At 44.6% G+C, this 12,181-nt stretch overlaps 1 protein-coding gene across 1 annotated transcript in view; it reads left to right on the plus strand.

The window, feature by feature from the left end:
- The first annotated feature begins 8,429 nt into the window (after positions 1 to 8,429).
- Positions 8,430 to 12,181, plus strand: part of LOC123030369 (gamma-aminobutyric acid type A receptor subunit pi) — a 29,924-nt gene continuing 26,172 nt past the window's right edge. The window contains exon 1 of the mRNA XM_044444237.1: positions 8,430 to 8,485. Within this exon, the coding sequence (XP_044300172.1) occupies positions 8,430 to 8,485 (56 nt within the window). The remainder of the gene's footprint in view (positions 8,486 to 12,181) is intronic.

Raw genomic sequence — 12,181 nt, forward strand, 5'->3', positions numbered from 1 at the left:
CAGGGTGACACAACAGCAGAACCAAGACTATTCCTGATTCAAACCTGGGTCCTGAAGCTAGCGTGAAATGGGCCCAGCCCCATTGTGTTGGCTAAAGGAGCTTGCGGTGCAACCACTGCTGCTTCCTCCACCATCTTGACCAGATATGGACGATGAAAGACTGGTCTGTCCTTTTCTGGGTTCTGGAGTTCAGGGCAGGTCCATCACCCAGGGTAGGCAGGGTGGGCACTTGCTGGGGGCCCACGCTGCGACAGGGGACTGCAGGACCCTGCAGCAGGAGTTGCTCCTCTTTGCCATTGCAACCCGTTTGTTCCCCTGTCTCTCTCTCTCTGACCCTGGCCGTGGAGCAAGGGAGGAGGAAAAGCAACAGATGCCCCTGGAAGTGGCACTAGTTGCAGGGCACTGCCCTTTTTCTTTCCTGGCAGCCCTGACTGACCTGGGCAGGCTCCTGGCGCGGTATAATTCACCAGGTGGGACTTGGATTTAGAGCATTCTGCTTGCAAGGTGACCTCAGAGCTGGGACTCCAAAGGCTGAGCTTTCACACCACCCACTGCCAGCTGGCAGCTCCCCCCTCCTGAAGTTGAAGCTCAGTCATGCCGGGAGGGAGAAGAGGCATACAGGGGGCAAGGAGACTGAGCCCATGGACATGCCCGTTCCAATCGGTTCCCCAGTTTTCCCCCCCGGCACTAAACCTAGATGACCAAAAAGGGATAGGATAAGGTGAGGTGAGATAAGAAGGACAAGACACCTGGCCCAAGCATCCCTGGTGGCAGCAGAGGTTGCACACTGAGCAGAGGGTACACATACCTGCTGTGAGGAGCAATAGGATCACGCTCTTTGTCTATTTGGAAGAGATCTATTTCCCATAATGGTAATCTTGGTTTCTATATCCCATTACCAGATTTTTTGCTGTTTCAAAGTTGAAATTTTTGAACACAAGTATCAGTGCATGTAAAATTTTGCAGATTTATAATCAATAGCCCTGAAAATCTTCTGATCTGAGACTTGGTAAACATTTTTAGAGGTAGGCACTGACTTTCCAGATTACACTCAAACTCTGTTTCAGTGCTTTGAAAAACAGCCTAATTTTGCTCAGATTGCTTTGGAGGCAACTTGTTCTATTCAGGGTTCAAACACAAGCAACAATTTGGACATTCAAGACTTTGTGTCTCCTATTGACTACCATGGGAAAGGGAAAAAATACTATACTTTTTTTTCTCTTAGTCAGAATTGGATGACACTTGCAGACAAAGAAGCCCCTCAATTGGGTTTTGTGGTATGCACCTTATACTTTGATTCATTTTTTTTTAAAAGAAGCTGCAAATGACATTTTTATTTCTAGGAAGAATTGGACGAAATTTACAGAGATAGTTGCCCAGTGGAGTTTGCTATGTTCAAGAGGAACAGACACAAGGGATTTTGTGCAAGAGCAGCTGTGACATTTTGTGGTATCCGGAAGGGGTGTGCCTGTCCCCAGTGCTCCTTATGGGTCCTCGTTCTGAAACTAACACACAGTCTAGAGCTGTTGATAGTAAGGAATATTTACTTTGGGACTTATCCCTTTTGTTTCCTCTGGTACCTTTTTGGGCCATTGTTTGAAATTGGTGTACATCATAGGCGTCTGCAAGAAAGAAACCTGTAAAATTTCGGAAGGATAGGTGCAGGAGCTAGGGAGTGCTGGTGACGGGGGCAGCGGCAGCCTGCTGTCACTGCCACCGCCACCTCCTCTTCTTCTTTGTAGTGAATCTGGGGTACATGGAAGAATGGCCATCTCACAGGCCCACCTTAGCCCTCTCCCAGTGTACAAAGATTGGAGGACTACCTGCTAAATTGTGCCCTAGAATTAAAGGGTGGATTCTCAACCAACTTTATATTCACCACTGAAGTTCAAGTGGGTTCTTCAGATTTGGGGAGTGACAACTCCCTCCAAGTTAAATGTTTCAGAGTAGGGGGTATTGAACCTCTTTCAGCCAAAGGTCCAAATTCTATTTCAAGGAAGCTCTCAGGGCCAAATTCTGAGGTGGGTGAGGCCTGAGATAAAAGGCCAGAGTACTAGCATACATTAAGTTCATTATGCACTTACTGCAGGTAACTAAGCCTTACCTTCAGAGTGGGGAAAAATGCACAAATGCTGAGGAACCACTAAACTAACAGCAGTCATGGGAAAAGCGTGTGGACCCCTGGGTGGCTGGATTTGGCTCCTGCTTTTGAGACTGTGCACCTCAGTTGTATGTATTATCTATTATGAATTTAAACCTGTTTTTTCCTGCTCACCATGGCATGCAAACCATGCTCAAGATTTTTCGAGGCAGCTTACAATATCAATGAAAAATCACTGAATTGTGAAGTTGACTTGTAACCCTTAAAACGTTAGAAGGCTGGTGGTCACACTGATTAATAGTTTTAATTTTGGAAGATAAGAGTGCATTCTTAAGCCAAGCCAATAGTTTTTAGTGAGAACATCAGTCTCTCATTCCATCCCTGATACCAGCTTCCCAAAGTCTTTTTCATTCCTCTCCTGTAAACAGTTCTTTCCTATATGATAAATACTTGCATTTTTCATGCCAAATGATTAAAAATAGATTTCATCATGCTCAGATATCCAAAAATAGTCGTGGTTGGGTTTTATGAAAGTTTGTGCTGACCTGGGGGGCACTAGAGAACTAGGCAGCTTTCTTCATTGATTTTCATTTCAAATAATCACCTTGTACATCCCAAAGAAATATGCAGTGCCGGATAAGGTTGCTTAGGCAAAAGAAAATCATATTAATTTCCATGGCATTTACCTAAGTAAACATGCATTGGAATTTTGCTTAAATTAGTTAGTAAAGCCATTCTTGGTACTGAAGCCTCTTCTTGAGCATTCTGTGCTCAAAACCCATTCACCTTCTTCATGTAGTTCAGCCTCACCTGCTCTTATGTCCTGGACTGGTGACATGGGCAGGTGTGGCTTGGAAACTGCCAGCAGCCCCCACTTCTGCAGGGTCTCAGTGACAAGAGCTGCCAGGAGCTGCTTCTCCTCTTCACCTGCCTCTTGATCTGGTCCAAACAACCACATTGGAGAGGAGTGGCAGAGGCTCCTGGCTCCCTGACTGTCCAGCAGGCAAGTGGGTGCAATGATGAGAAAGAGGAGGAGGAGAAAGAGCAGCTGGTGATGGTTGTGGTGGGGGAGCAGGTTCACTCAGGGTGCCTTGCCCAGAGCCTGCACTGGGCCTGCTTTCTGGAGCAGAATGCTGAGAGCTCCCTTTCTGTGTGGAGCAGCCTTCCCAAATCTGGTGTCTTCTAGATTTCTTGGACTGTAATCACATAATCTCTGATAATTGGCCAAGGGTTCTAGGGTTGATGGGAGTTGTCCAAAACATGTGAAGAGTACCACACTGGGAAGGCTATCTGCTGCTCCAGACCAAAGGAGTCCGCTGGTTACATATTGCTGTTGTCCTACACAGCATCTTGTGAAGACTAATTACCTGCTGAAACAATATAATGTTATATTTTGCCTTGTTTTGCCTGTCTTAAAGCTTTCTTCACAAGTAAATGGGACTGGAGAGGACTCAACTAGGCATAAAAGAGAAAGCCTGTCTCTGAATAGGATCTGCTATGGTGTTTTGGGCTTTTTGCTTTAGTTTTAAAGTAGTTACAGAAAGGCCAACTAAGTTTAGGATTGCATTTCTTGGGGTCAAGACTTTAACCTACTTCCCTGATTAATAGAACCCCATCATCTGTTATTTAGCCCCCATGAGAAGAAACACACAAGTATGATTGAGATTTAGACTTGAATATTTGGTGCAGGGGGCAATCCTGCTTTTTCAAGTTAAGAATACAAATTTGGGTTGAAACAGCAGCAAACTGACTAAGAGCTTTGGATGGGCCTGATAAAAATGGTGAAGCAAAGGGACATGCAGTCCCACTTCCACCACACACAAACTGAGAACATGTCAATTACATCACTGTCAACAAAGAGGGAGGATGACTGACTGTGCTGTGCAGAGCCTGGAAGCCAAAGCCCCCAGTTGCCTGTTTGGCTGGGTGACCAGTTGCTAGTGATTAGCTGCACAGTAGCAAAGATGTCAAGTCATCCTGGACCAAATCTGCAATGGAGGCGTACTAGACTGCCATTGTTGATGTTGCTCAGACTGAGAACCAAACTGGCTTTTGTAGAAGTCTGCTGGGAGTACATTCTGGTACTAGGCAGGGCCAAAAGCTGGGTCAGATACCAGAACTTTGCATATTTAGCTTAGAGTTCTTCCTGCCAGTAACAAACACTTTAAGGGGGCATTCCAGCCATTTAGAATTGAGGGTGGGGAGAATGTGCAAAAGCTGGCAAATCATGAAAGGACTGGTGGTTGCAAGCAAAAGGTAATGCCAGGGGAAGGCATGTGTCCATCTGGAGAAGCTTGAGGTTCAACACCCTTGTTCTTGGATTAGTAATATTACAGCCTATTCCCAAATCCCTTTTACTCACCATGTGGGAAGACCAGAAGGAAGGGTGATTTGGGCTTCACCTGACAGACAAGAAGTGTCAATAAGAGGGCAGCTGTTGGGAAGATGTTCTGCTGTATGGTCTCTCTGGGAAGCAAGACAGTGGCCAGCCTGTCCGCTGTCCAGAGGGATCTGCCAAGGAAAAGAAAGGTGTATGTTTAGGGCCACAAATGCAGAAAGTGTTAAAGCTGCCCAGGAAGCCTACAAACACTGGCAGCTCAGAGCTCTGTCATCTGCCTGGTATGTGACATCCACTGAGGTCCCTGATGCTATGCAGGGCTGGGAAAGATAAATAAGCGTTCTACCTTTAAGGGCCACCTAGACATATTTTTCAATGGCAGTGAACAAGATGTCTTTCAAGAAAGTTTGATCGTCTCCACTGATTTGTGGAGGAAGTCTTGAACATGAAGAATGCTTGGCCTCACCATGGGTGTGCTGTCTGGAGAGCACTGATTGAAAAGATGACTTCACCTGCAGCAATGCAGTTCCATTGTTCTCTTTTGGTGAGCAATACGTTGGTGGGCACACAAAGAGAAGCCTTTGGTGAAGTCCAACTTATTTCATCACTCATGCTCGAGAACACAATCCTGTGTCCTGTCTGGGCAGGGAGCCAGGAGAGTCATGTCCACTCCCCGAAAAGCCAACAAAACCGCTTCAAAATAATACTTTCATACTTCATTTCCAAACAACAATACTCATAGGACAGAACCAGCACATTTGCTTTTAACTCACTTGTACAAAGGCTATTATAATCTGGCACCATGCGCCACCAAAAAGAAGACAATGGTCTGCATATAATTTGCATATACTAATTCATTTGTATAGATGCAGATATAGATATAATTATAATAATTGAGTTGGAGGTATTGTACATCTCACTATGGTGTGGGATCCTGTGGTTACCAGACCCGTGCTTCTGCTTGTTCAACCTGCTGTAAATGTAACAGTTTTTATGATTCACTTATCTTTAAACTGGACTTGGTCAGGACAACCCTTCAAAGACGATGGTCTTTTATAAAAGAGGACCCATGGCCATCCTAGGAACTGGTCTGGACTATAGTTTACATCATCTCTAGTCATTAGCCAGGCTGGTAGAGGAGTTATAGCCTGAAATATCTGGAGGAGATCATGTTGGAGAAAGCTGAGCTTGGATTTTATGAAACACACACATGTGTAGTAAATTATTACATGTTGTGGGTGTAATGTTTTGAGAGAGAAATCTAGACATCCTGTGGTGCAAAGGGATTGTGCACACTTCAAGTCTCAAAACAAGTTCTTAGAGATAATTGTTCAGGATGCTTCTTGGGGGAGATCCCAGTCAAACAGGACTATGGTGGTGCTGAGTAGCTTTGGGTCTTTTTAGCCAGCTTTGGACAAAAATGGTATGCTTCTTGTTTTCATCACATAAACAACACTCATGTCTAAGCCAGGCTCCCACAATTAAGAATTCTCAAAGTTTCCAAAGAAACAGGCAGAGAAAGCTGGAAGGAATTTCTTTATTACTTAGTTATGCCTGTCTTGTTTCTCCTTACTAGCTTATAGTCCCTTTCCAACCCCTAGGGACAATTAGGTGATGAAAGTGAAATAGGGAAACCATATAAGGAATCCCCTCCAGCTTACTTTGCCTCTCTTCTGAGGAGCTTTCAGAGAAATGAGAAATCCAAAATGAACACATTTATCTGTAGCACAGCTAAACAGTTTATGTAAGACAACGAGCCATGGTTTCTAGAGCTAGGGGTTGGTAAGGAAAGATTAAAAAAAAATTAAGGAATTCACATAGTTTCTGGAGCTATTTCATTGGCACCTAAGAGGGGAATTTAGAGTGTGAGCAGTCAGAGTCCTGAGAACAGAGAGGAGGATTCAGAGGGGTTCTGGACGAAGGGCAATATGGAAAGGCCCAGATGTTTTACCCTCAGAAACATAACGGTCAATCACATCCAGGCTTTGTTAGAAGTCAGAGGCACGGTTTGCACAATCACTGCGGCCCACTGCCAGCTACCGTCAGTCGCAGCACTTCTAGGTGCCGGATTTCCTTTCCAGACTGGACGTGCAGCTTCTTGATATGTGCAAACCAGCTAGGATGGGTGCTTGGCATGGTAGACAAACCACTCAGGACCTATGGGTGCTTTAGGATTGCAGGTGGCTTGCCAACTGTCCCATCAATGCACTTTTGCCTGGTTTGCACAGAACAAGGAGCTATGGCACAGCCTTACTACACCCCAAATATTCAAAGTAATAAGTGCCACTGCAACAAAAAATCCCACCAGGAAATTCACCCATGGTGGCTTCTCATTATGTGTGACCTGCACCAAAAGGTCAACCAAAAGTCTCAGAGTGATTAAGGCAGAGCTTGGCTTATAACGGCTATTTTTCGGTTATTGAGTATAACTTGCAGGCAGCATCTCTTGGGTCTAAATTAGGGAGCCTGTGGCCTTCCAGATGTTATTTGATCACAATACCTATCATCCCCAACCATTGCCCATGATGGCTGGGTCTGATGGGAGTTGGAGTCCAATATTTCATAGGCCAAAGTCCTTCCATCCCCTTGGTCTAAGGGCATAAAAACAGCCTCTGACAGATCAGGTCACAAATTAAAATTTGAGTTAAGGTAGGACTTCATTTTAGTCTTCTGCCCAGAATTGTGCCCAGCATTGTGCCTTCTGCCCAGTTTTAAAGTGGGTAAGTTAGCTAAATAAAACACATGACAATGTGAACACATTCTCACTAAAAACAAAAGTATGGTTTTCCAAAAGCTTAGCTAATGGGTTCCTGCGGAATCAGTTTGTATTGAGATACAAGCTGGCCTGGGCTGCCCCTGGAGGTAATGGATAGATCAGAATATAGTTATGCCAGGTTTGCACTTCCTGGATAGAGGAAATACATTTAGAAATGCACATTTTAAAAGAAAATATGGTTAAAATATTTAAAACATTTAAATGTGGTTTTGCATGTGTCAGGATCAGGATGTGAGTGACCCGGCTAGTGCCTGTAGAACCAGGAACAGCCTTGTGGGCACTTGCAGGGAACTCCTGAGGAGCAAGAATGCAGTGCAGCTGGAGGCTCTAGTGACCATAATAAAGGCTTTCTGGCACTGCTCTTCTTGGCCACAGCAATGCAAGTTGTCTTGGTGACGCAGTGTGCTCTGGCCCCTGCCTCTCTGAGCCTTGCTCCAGCTGCTCCTGCCGTGCTCCGTCCCTGTTCCAGTTTGTTCCGGCCTGACCCTGGTTTGTTCCCACCTTGCTCAGGCGGAACGTCTCCTGCAGCTTTGATCTGGACTGGTAACTTGTGCTTGCCTCAGGTCCCCGCCTGGTTGTAAAGCCCCACCCTGCAGAGGGACCCTGGTCCCAGCATCCTGCCTGTCCCAGCTGCCGTCCACATCCTGGCGCTTACAGCATGTGTGGATATTGCCATCGTTATAGAGTAATGCAAAGATGGCTTACGAGTGGAAAGCTGTGGTCGAGGAGAAGCGGGGTTGGCAGGAACACGGTGCACACATTTTTATTAGCAGATACCGATGTCATTGGTCACCCCACCCACAGCAGTCTTCTCTGTTCCCTCTGAACTTAGCTACAAGTTCTCACCGTAGCTGCTGGGGGTGAGGGACACACGTTTTCCCAACAGCAATATATCTTTCCCCCGTGGCAATGCAAAATAATTTGGCTTGCTCATGTATGGGCACATAAGGATTCACTTGAACAGACTGCCTCCTGTAGGAATGGGTGTATTCATACAGATGGAAACAGCTGCCTGCAATTTTGGACTCTCCTTTGGGGCTCAGCTATGGGAACTGTTATGTTGAAAGTTTTGCTACGCCACTCATAGATAGTTTCAGGATTCGTGCACCTGAAAGTGGTTCAGCCCTACCTCCCCAGATGAAAGATTTCTCTGCTTTATTTCACAGGTCACTGATAATTTAATGATTCCAGCCAGTGGTGAATAATCTTTACAAATGTGTCGCCATTATTATTTCTCCACACATGTGTGGCTTTTTCTTCTGTGTCAAGGGTAAGTTGAAATGTATGAACATATCTATAAGAGGGATGGGGAAGAAATTTATTCAGTCCATCTTTTGATGTGACCTAAATTGCATCACTTCCCCAAAGAATATGAGAACTGAAGCACAGTTATCACTCCTCTGAATTTTGTGATGCAGTTCTCCAATTTTTTTTAAAAAAAGCATTTAAATTTGTATATGTTACAGTCCCCCCTAAAATGCAGGTATTAGTAAAACAATGTACAGATCTGGGGAAAGTGCTTGCAAAAATGTGTAGTTTACAAAAAAGTAACATGAAAATGGGTATGAATTTTTGTGTGGACTATTAAAAAAAGAAAATGGCTGCAGAAACAGGATAAAGTGTGCTTATAGACTAGAAAAATGAGACACTCAAACTGACAGATTCATCTATTTCTTATCTGTAACACAGCCAAATAATTCATGAGCCATAGTTTCTAAAGCTAGAAGTTCAGTATGGTGAGCTCAGTTCTTGCACTCAGAGCAAATTCTTCGGCTGAACTAGTCCTTAATTCAGGGGTGTTGAAGCTCTGAGGGCAAGGCCTACATCAAAAAAGGTGGAACCAAAGATACTGGCTTCAAGCACTTCCTGCCAGGAACTCAGTCTCAGATAACACATTTCAACCATTCAAACAGGCAGGAAGAACCCTGCACAAAAGCTGAGGAACCATCAAACAACCACTGGGACCAAGTGAAGAGGGCATGGTCCTCTGCATCATCTGGGTTCTGAGGCTTCTTAGTTCCTGTCTCGTTTCCATTTCAGTGTAGTTGATGGATCTCTGGGTTCTAACAAAGACAACAAACAAAACCAAGCAGATGTTACAAGACTGAAGTCATCGCATCATAATCCAGCCTCCTCAAAGTGCCCCCACAGCATTCACTTGTTTCACCCATTTCAACAGTGTAGTTAAATTCTGTGCATGATATGACTCTGTATACCCAAAGGACCATTTTATTTGCAATGATAACTATGGGTTGACCTGGAGTATGGCTGCTCTTGAAGGATGATCCCACGTGTCATCCAAAGCAGCCATTGGGGGTTCCTTGGTGAATTGTCTAGCAAAATTATTATTGCAAGGCTAGGAAACTGCTCCTCTTTAAACTGCTGAGAAAATCAGATTTTCACAGAGCTTGGCTACTTTTTGAATTAAATGTTCTCCATGCCTGCTGAATGGGCAACTCTTGGTGTAAAGACTGAAATGGGAATATTGAACTCAGCCCAGTGAATTTGATATCAGGACACTTGTCTCTGGGAGGAACTACATGCCAGCACTGTAGTTTGGTTTTCTTTTTCATTTTACAGACATTTGGAAAATAAGATGTATCCTCTCTGGCCATTAACTGTCCCTGAACAGTAACCCCCCAAGCTGTAAGCATGAAAATAAGAGACACTTCTTGGCATTCTTAGTGACAGCTATCACTCATTCAACCTCTCTGAGGTTGTGGTGCTCAGCATGATTCCAAGAAAGTAGATTAAGACTGCAAACCAATATGCAATTACCTAGGAGTAGGCCCCCTTGAAATTGATAGGATTTACTTCTGAGTAGATCTACATAGGACTACACTGTTAGAACTAGGCTACTAATCTCAGGCTGCAGTTCTATTCATATTTACCTGGAGAAAAGCTTCATTTATTCTTATTATTAAAATAATATTTCTATACCACTCAATAGCCGAAGCTGTCTAGGCAGTTCACAGCAGCAGATCAAATACAATGCAAAATACACTACAAAATAAAATAAACATCATAAAATATAACACAGAATTTAAAAGTGAAATTTAAAACCATATCTTAAAGAGCTACAGTAGCTTGCACAAATTAGCTTACAACTGTTAAGGAGTTGAATTAATATCCCAATATAATTTACACTTAATTAAAAGCCCTGTCAGTTAGGGCAGTCTTAAACTGACACTAAAAAGATATTAAAGTTGACACCAGGGAAAACTAAGTTGGGAACTTATTCCATAACAATGAGGCTTATGTCTGAGTACCATAAGAGAAGAAGATGGTGGTATGTTAATTAATATTATTCCTACTACTAGATTTGCCACCTTTTTTGTATTGCAAGGAACCCAAGGTAGTTTACATGGTCCTCCGCTTCTCATTGCCTCCTCAGAACAACCCTGTGAGGTTGGTTGGGCTGAGAATCTGTGACTGGCCAAAAGCCACCCAGTGAGCTTCATGGCCAAGGGGTGACTAGAACCTGGACCTCCCGAGTCCCAGCCAATCTCCTCGCCACTGTACCACATGAGGTTTCAAGATGCAGGGGCAGCTCCCAATGTGGGCGGTCTGATAAGGAGTCTAGACAAATCCATAGAGGCTATGGCTAACAATGGCTGCTTATAAAAATGGCTATATGTTACCTCTGGTACACAGGTGGTACATCTGTGTACACTTGCTGGGAAGCAGCTCTTTTTCATCATTGCCTTCATCCACTTTCTTGATAGACAGAAACAATGCACATGTGGGCGGCGATATCTCCGGCTTCCCTTCTCACCAGTGCCAGAGTGAAAGGCAGGTGAACAATCAGGGTGCTGTGATGAGCAGGCTCGGGAAGGCCAGCGATTTCGTCAGTGGGCCCCTGCTGTGCTGTAGGCTCCCAGCTGGGGCCTGGCCATGCCCACCTTTGACACCAGCCCTGGTGCTCATGTGCTTCCCACAGGCAGCAGGTTGGCCTCTGTGTGAACCGAAGCCTGGACTGGAGGGACCCTCGGCCCGATCGAGCAGAGCTCTGCTGATGTTATTTATTTATTTAAAACTTTTCTGTATGTCCCATACTTAAAAGTCTCAGGATGGTTTACAGCTGGACATGCACGGGATTGCATGGGTAGTCTCCTAACTCCTGCAATATTGGCCAAAAAAGGGCATGGGAGGCCACAACTGATTAATTTTGGCTGTTTGCTGATCAAAAACTGGCCATTCACCCACACGGAGGGTGAGTTTGGACAAGACACAAAGAAGCTGGAATCTGCCATATGATCTCCCCAGAATGATGGCCCAAGTTTAGAAATGAGCAGAGACTCGCTGTCTCCAACTGCACCACTGCTAGTGAGCAATCCTTTGTTATCTTTCTAGGGTTGCTGCCTAGCTGGTATTTTATTGGCCTGGCCAAAGCGTTGCCCTGTTCCCCAATTGCCAGAGCACAAAATAAAGCCAGGAAGAGTGGTTATTATTTTCCTACTATATATAAAATGTAACTTTTAAAACAAAGTATGATATCTTAATTATGTCTCAACAATGATATTTAACAGCTATTTTCTGACAAGAAGGCCACCCCTTTCTCCCAAACTTTTTAAAAACACGTCCTGTCTTTCATTCAGAGATAAGACCCAAAAGGGTGTGTTTGTGTTAGGGGTGTAGAGCCCATGAAGGGGGCAACCAAGCTTTTAGCTTGCACATTTCTGAGGTATGAAAATGAAAGCTTCACAGTTTAGATTGAACAATTGCCTGGCAGAAACTATCATGGAATAGCAGAGTTGGAAGGGTCCAAGAAGGCCATCAGGTCCAACCCCCTAGGGGGCTGGTGCAGGTCATCAGTTTGCACCATCCCACTCAGATGGCTGTGCAGTTTCTTTTTGAATGTCTCTGGTGTGGGAGAGCCCACCACCTCTCTAGGCAGCTGGTTCCACTGTCATATTGATCTGACAGTGAGGAAGCTTTTCCTGATGTCCAGCCTGAATCTGGGTTG

The sequence above is a fragment of the Varanus komodoensis genome, unplaced genomic scaffold (assembly GCF_004798865.1).
Source record: "Varanus komodoensis strain SLA01 unplaced genomic scaffold, ASM479886v1 scaffold44_3, whole genome shotgun sequence".
Lineage (NCBI taxonomy): Eukaryota > Metazoa > Chordata > Lepidosauria > Squamata > Varanidae > Varanus > Varanus komodoensis.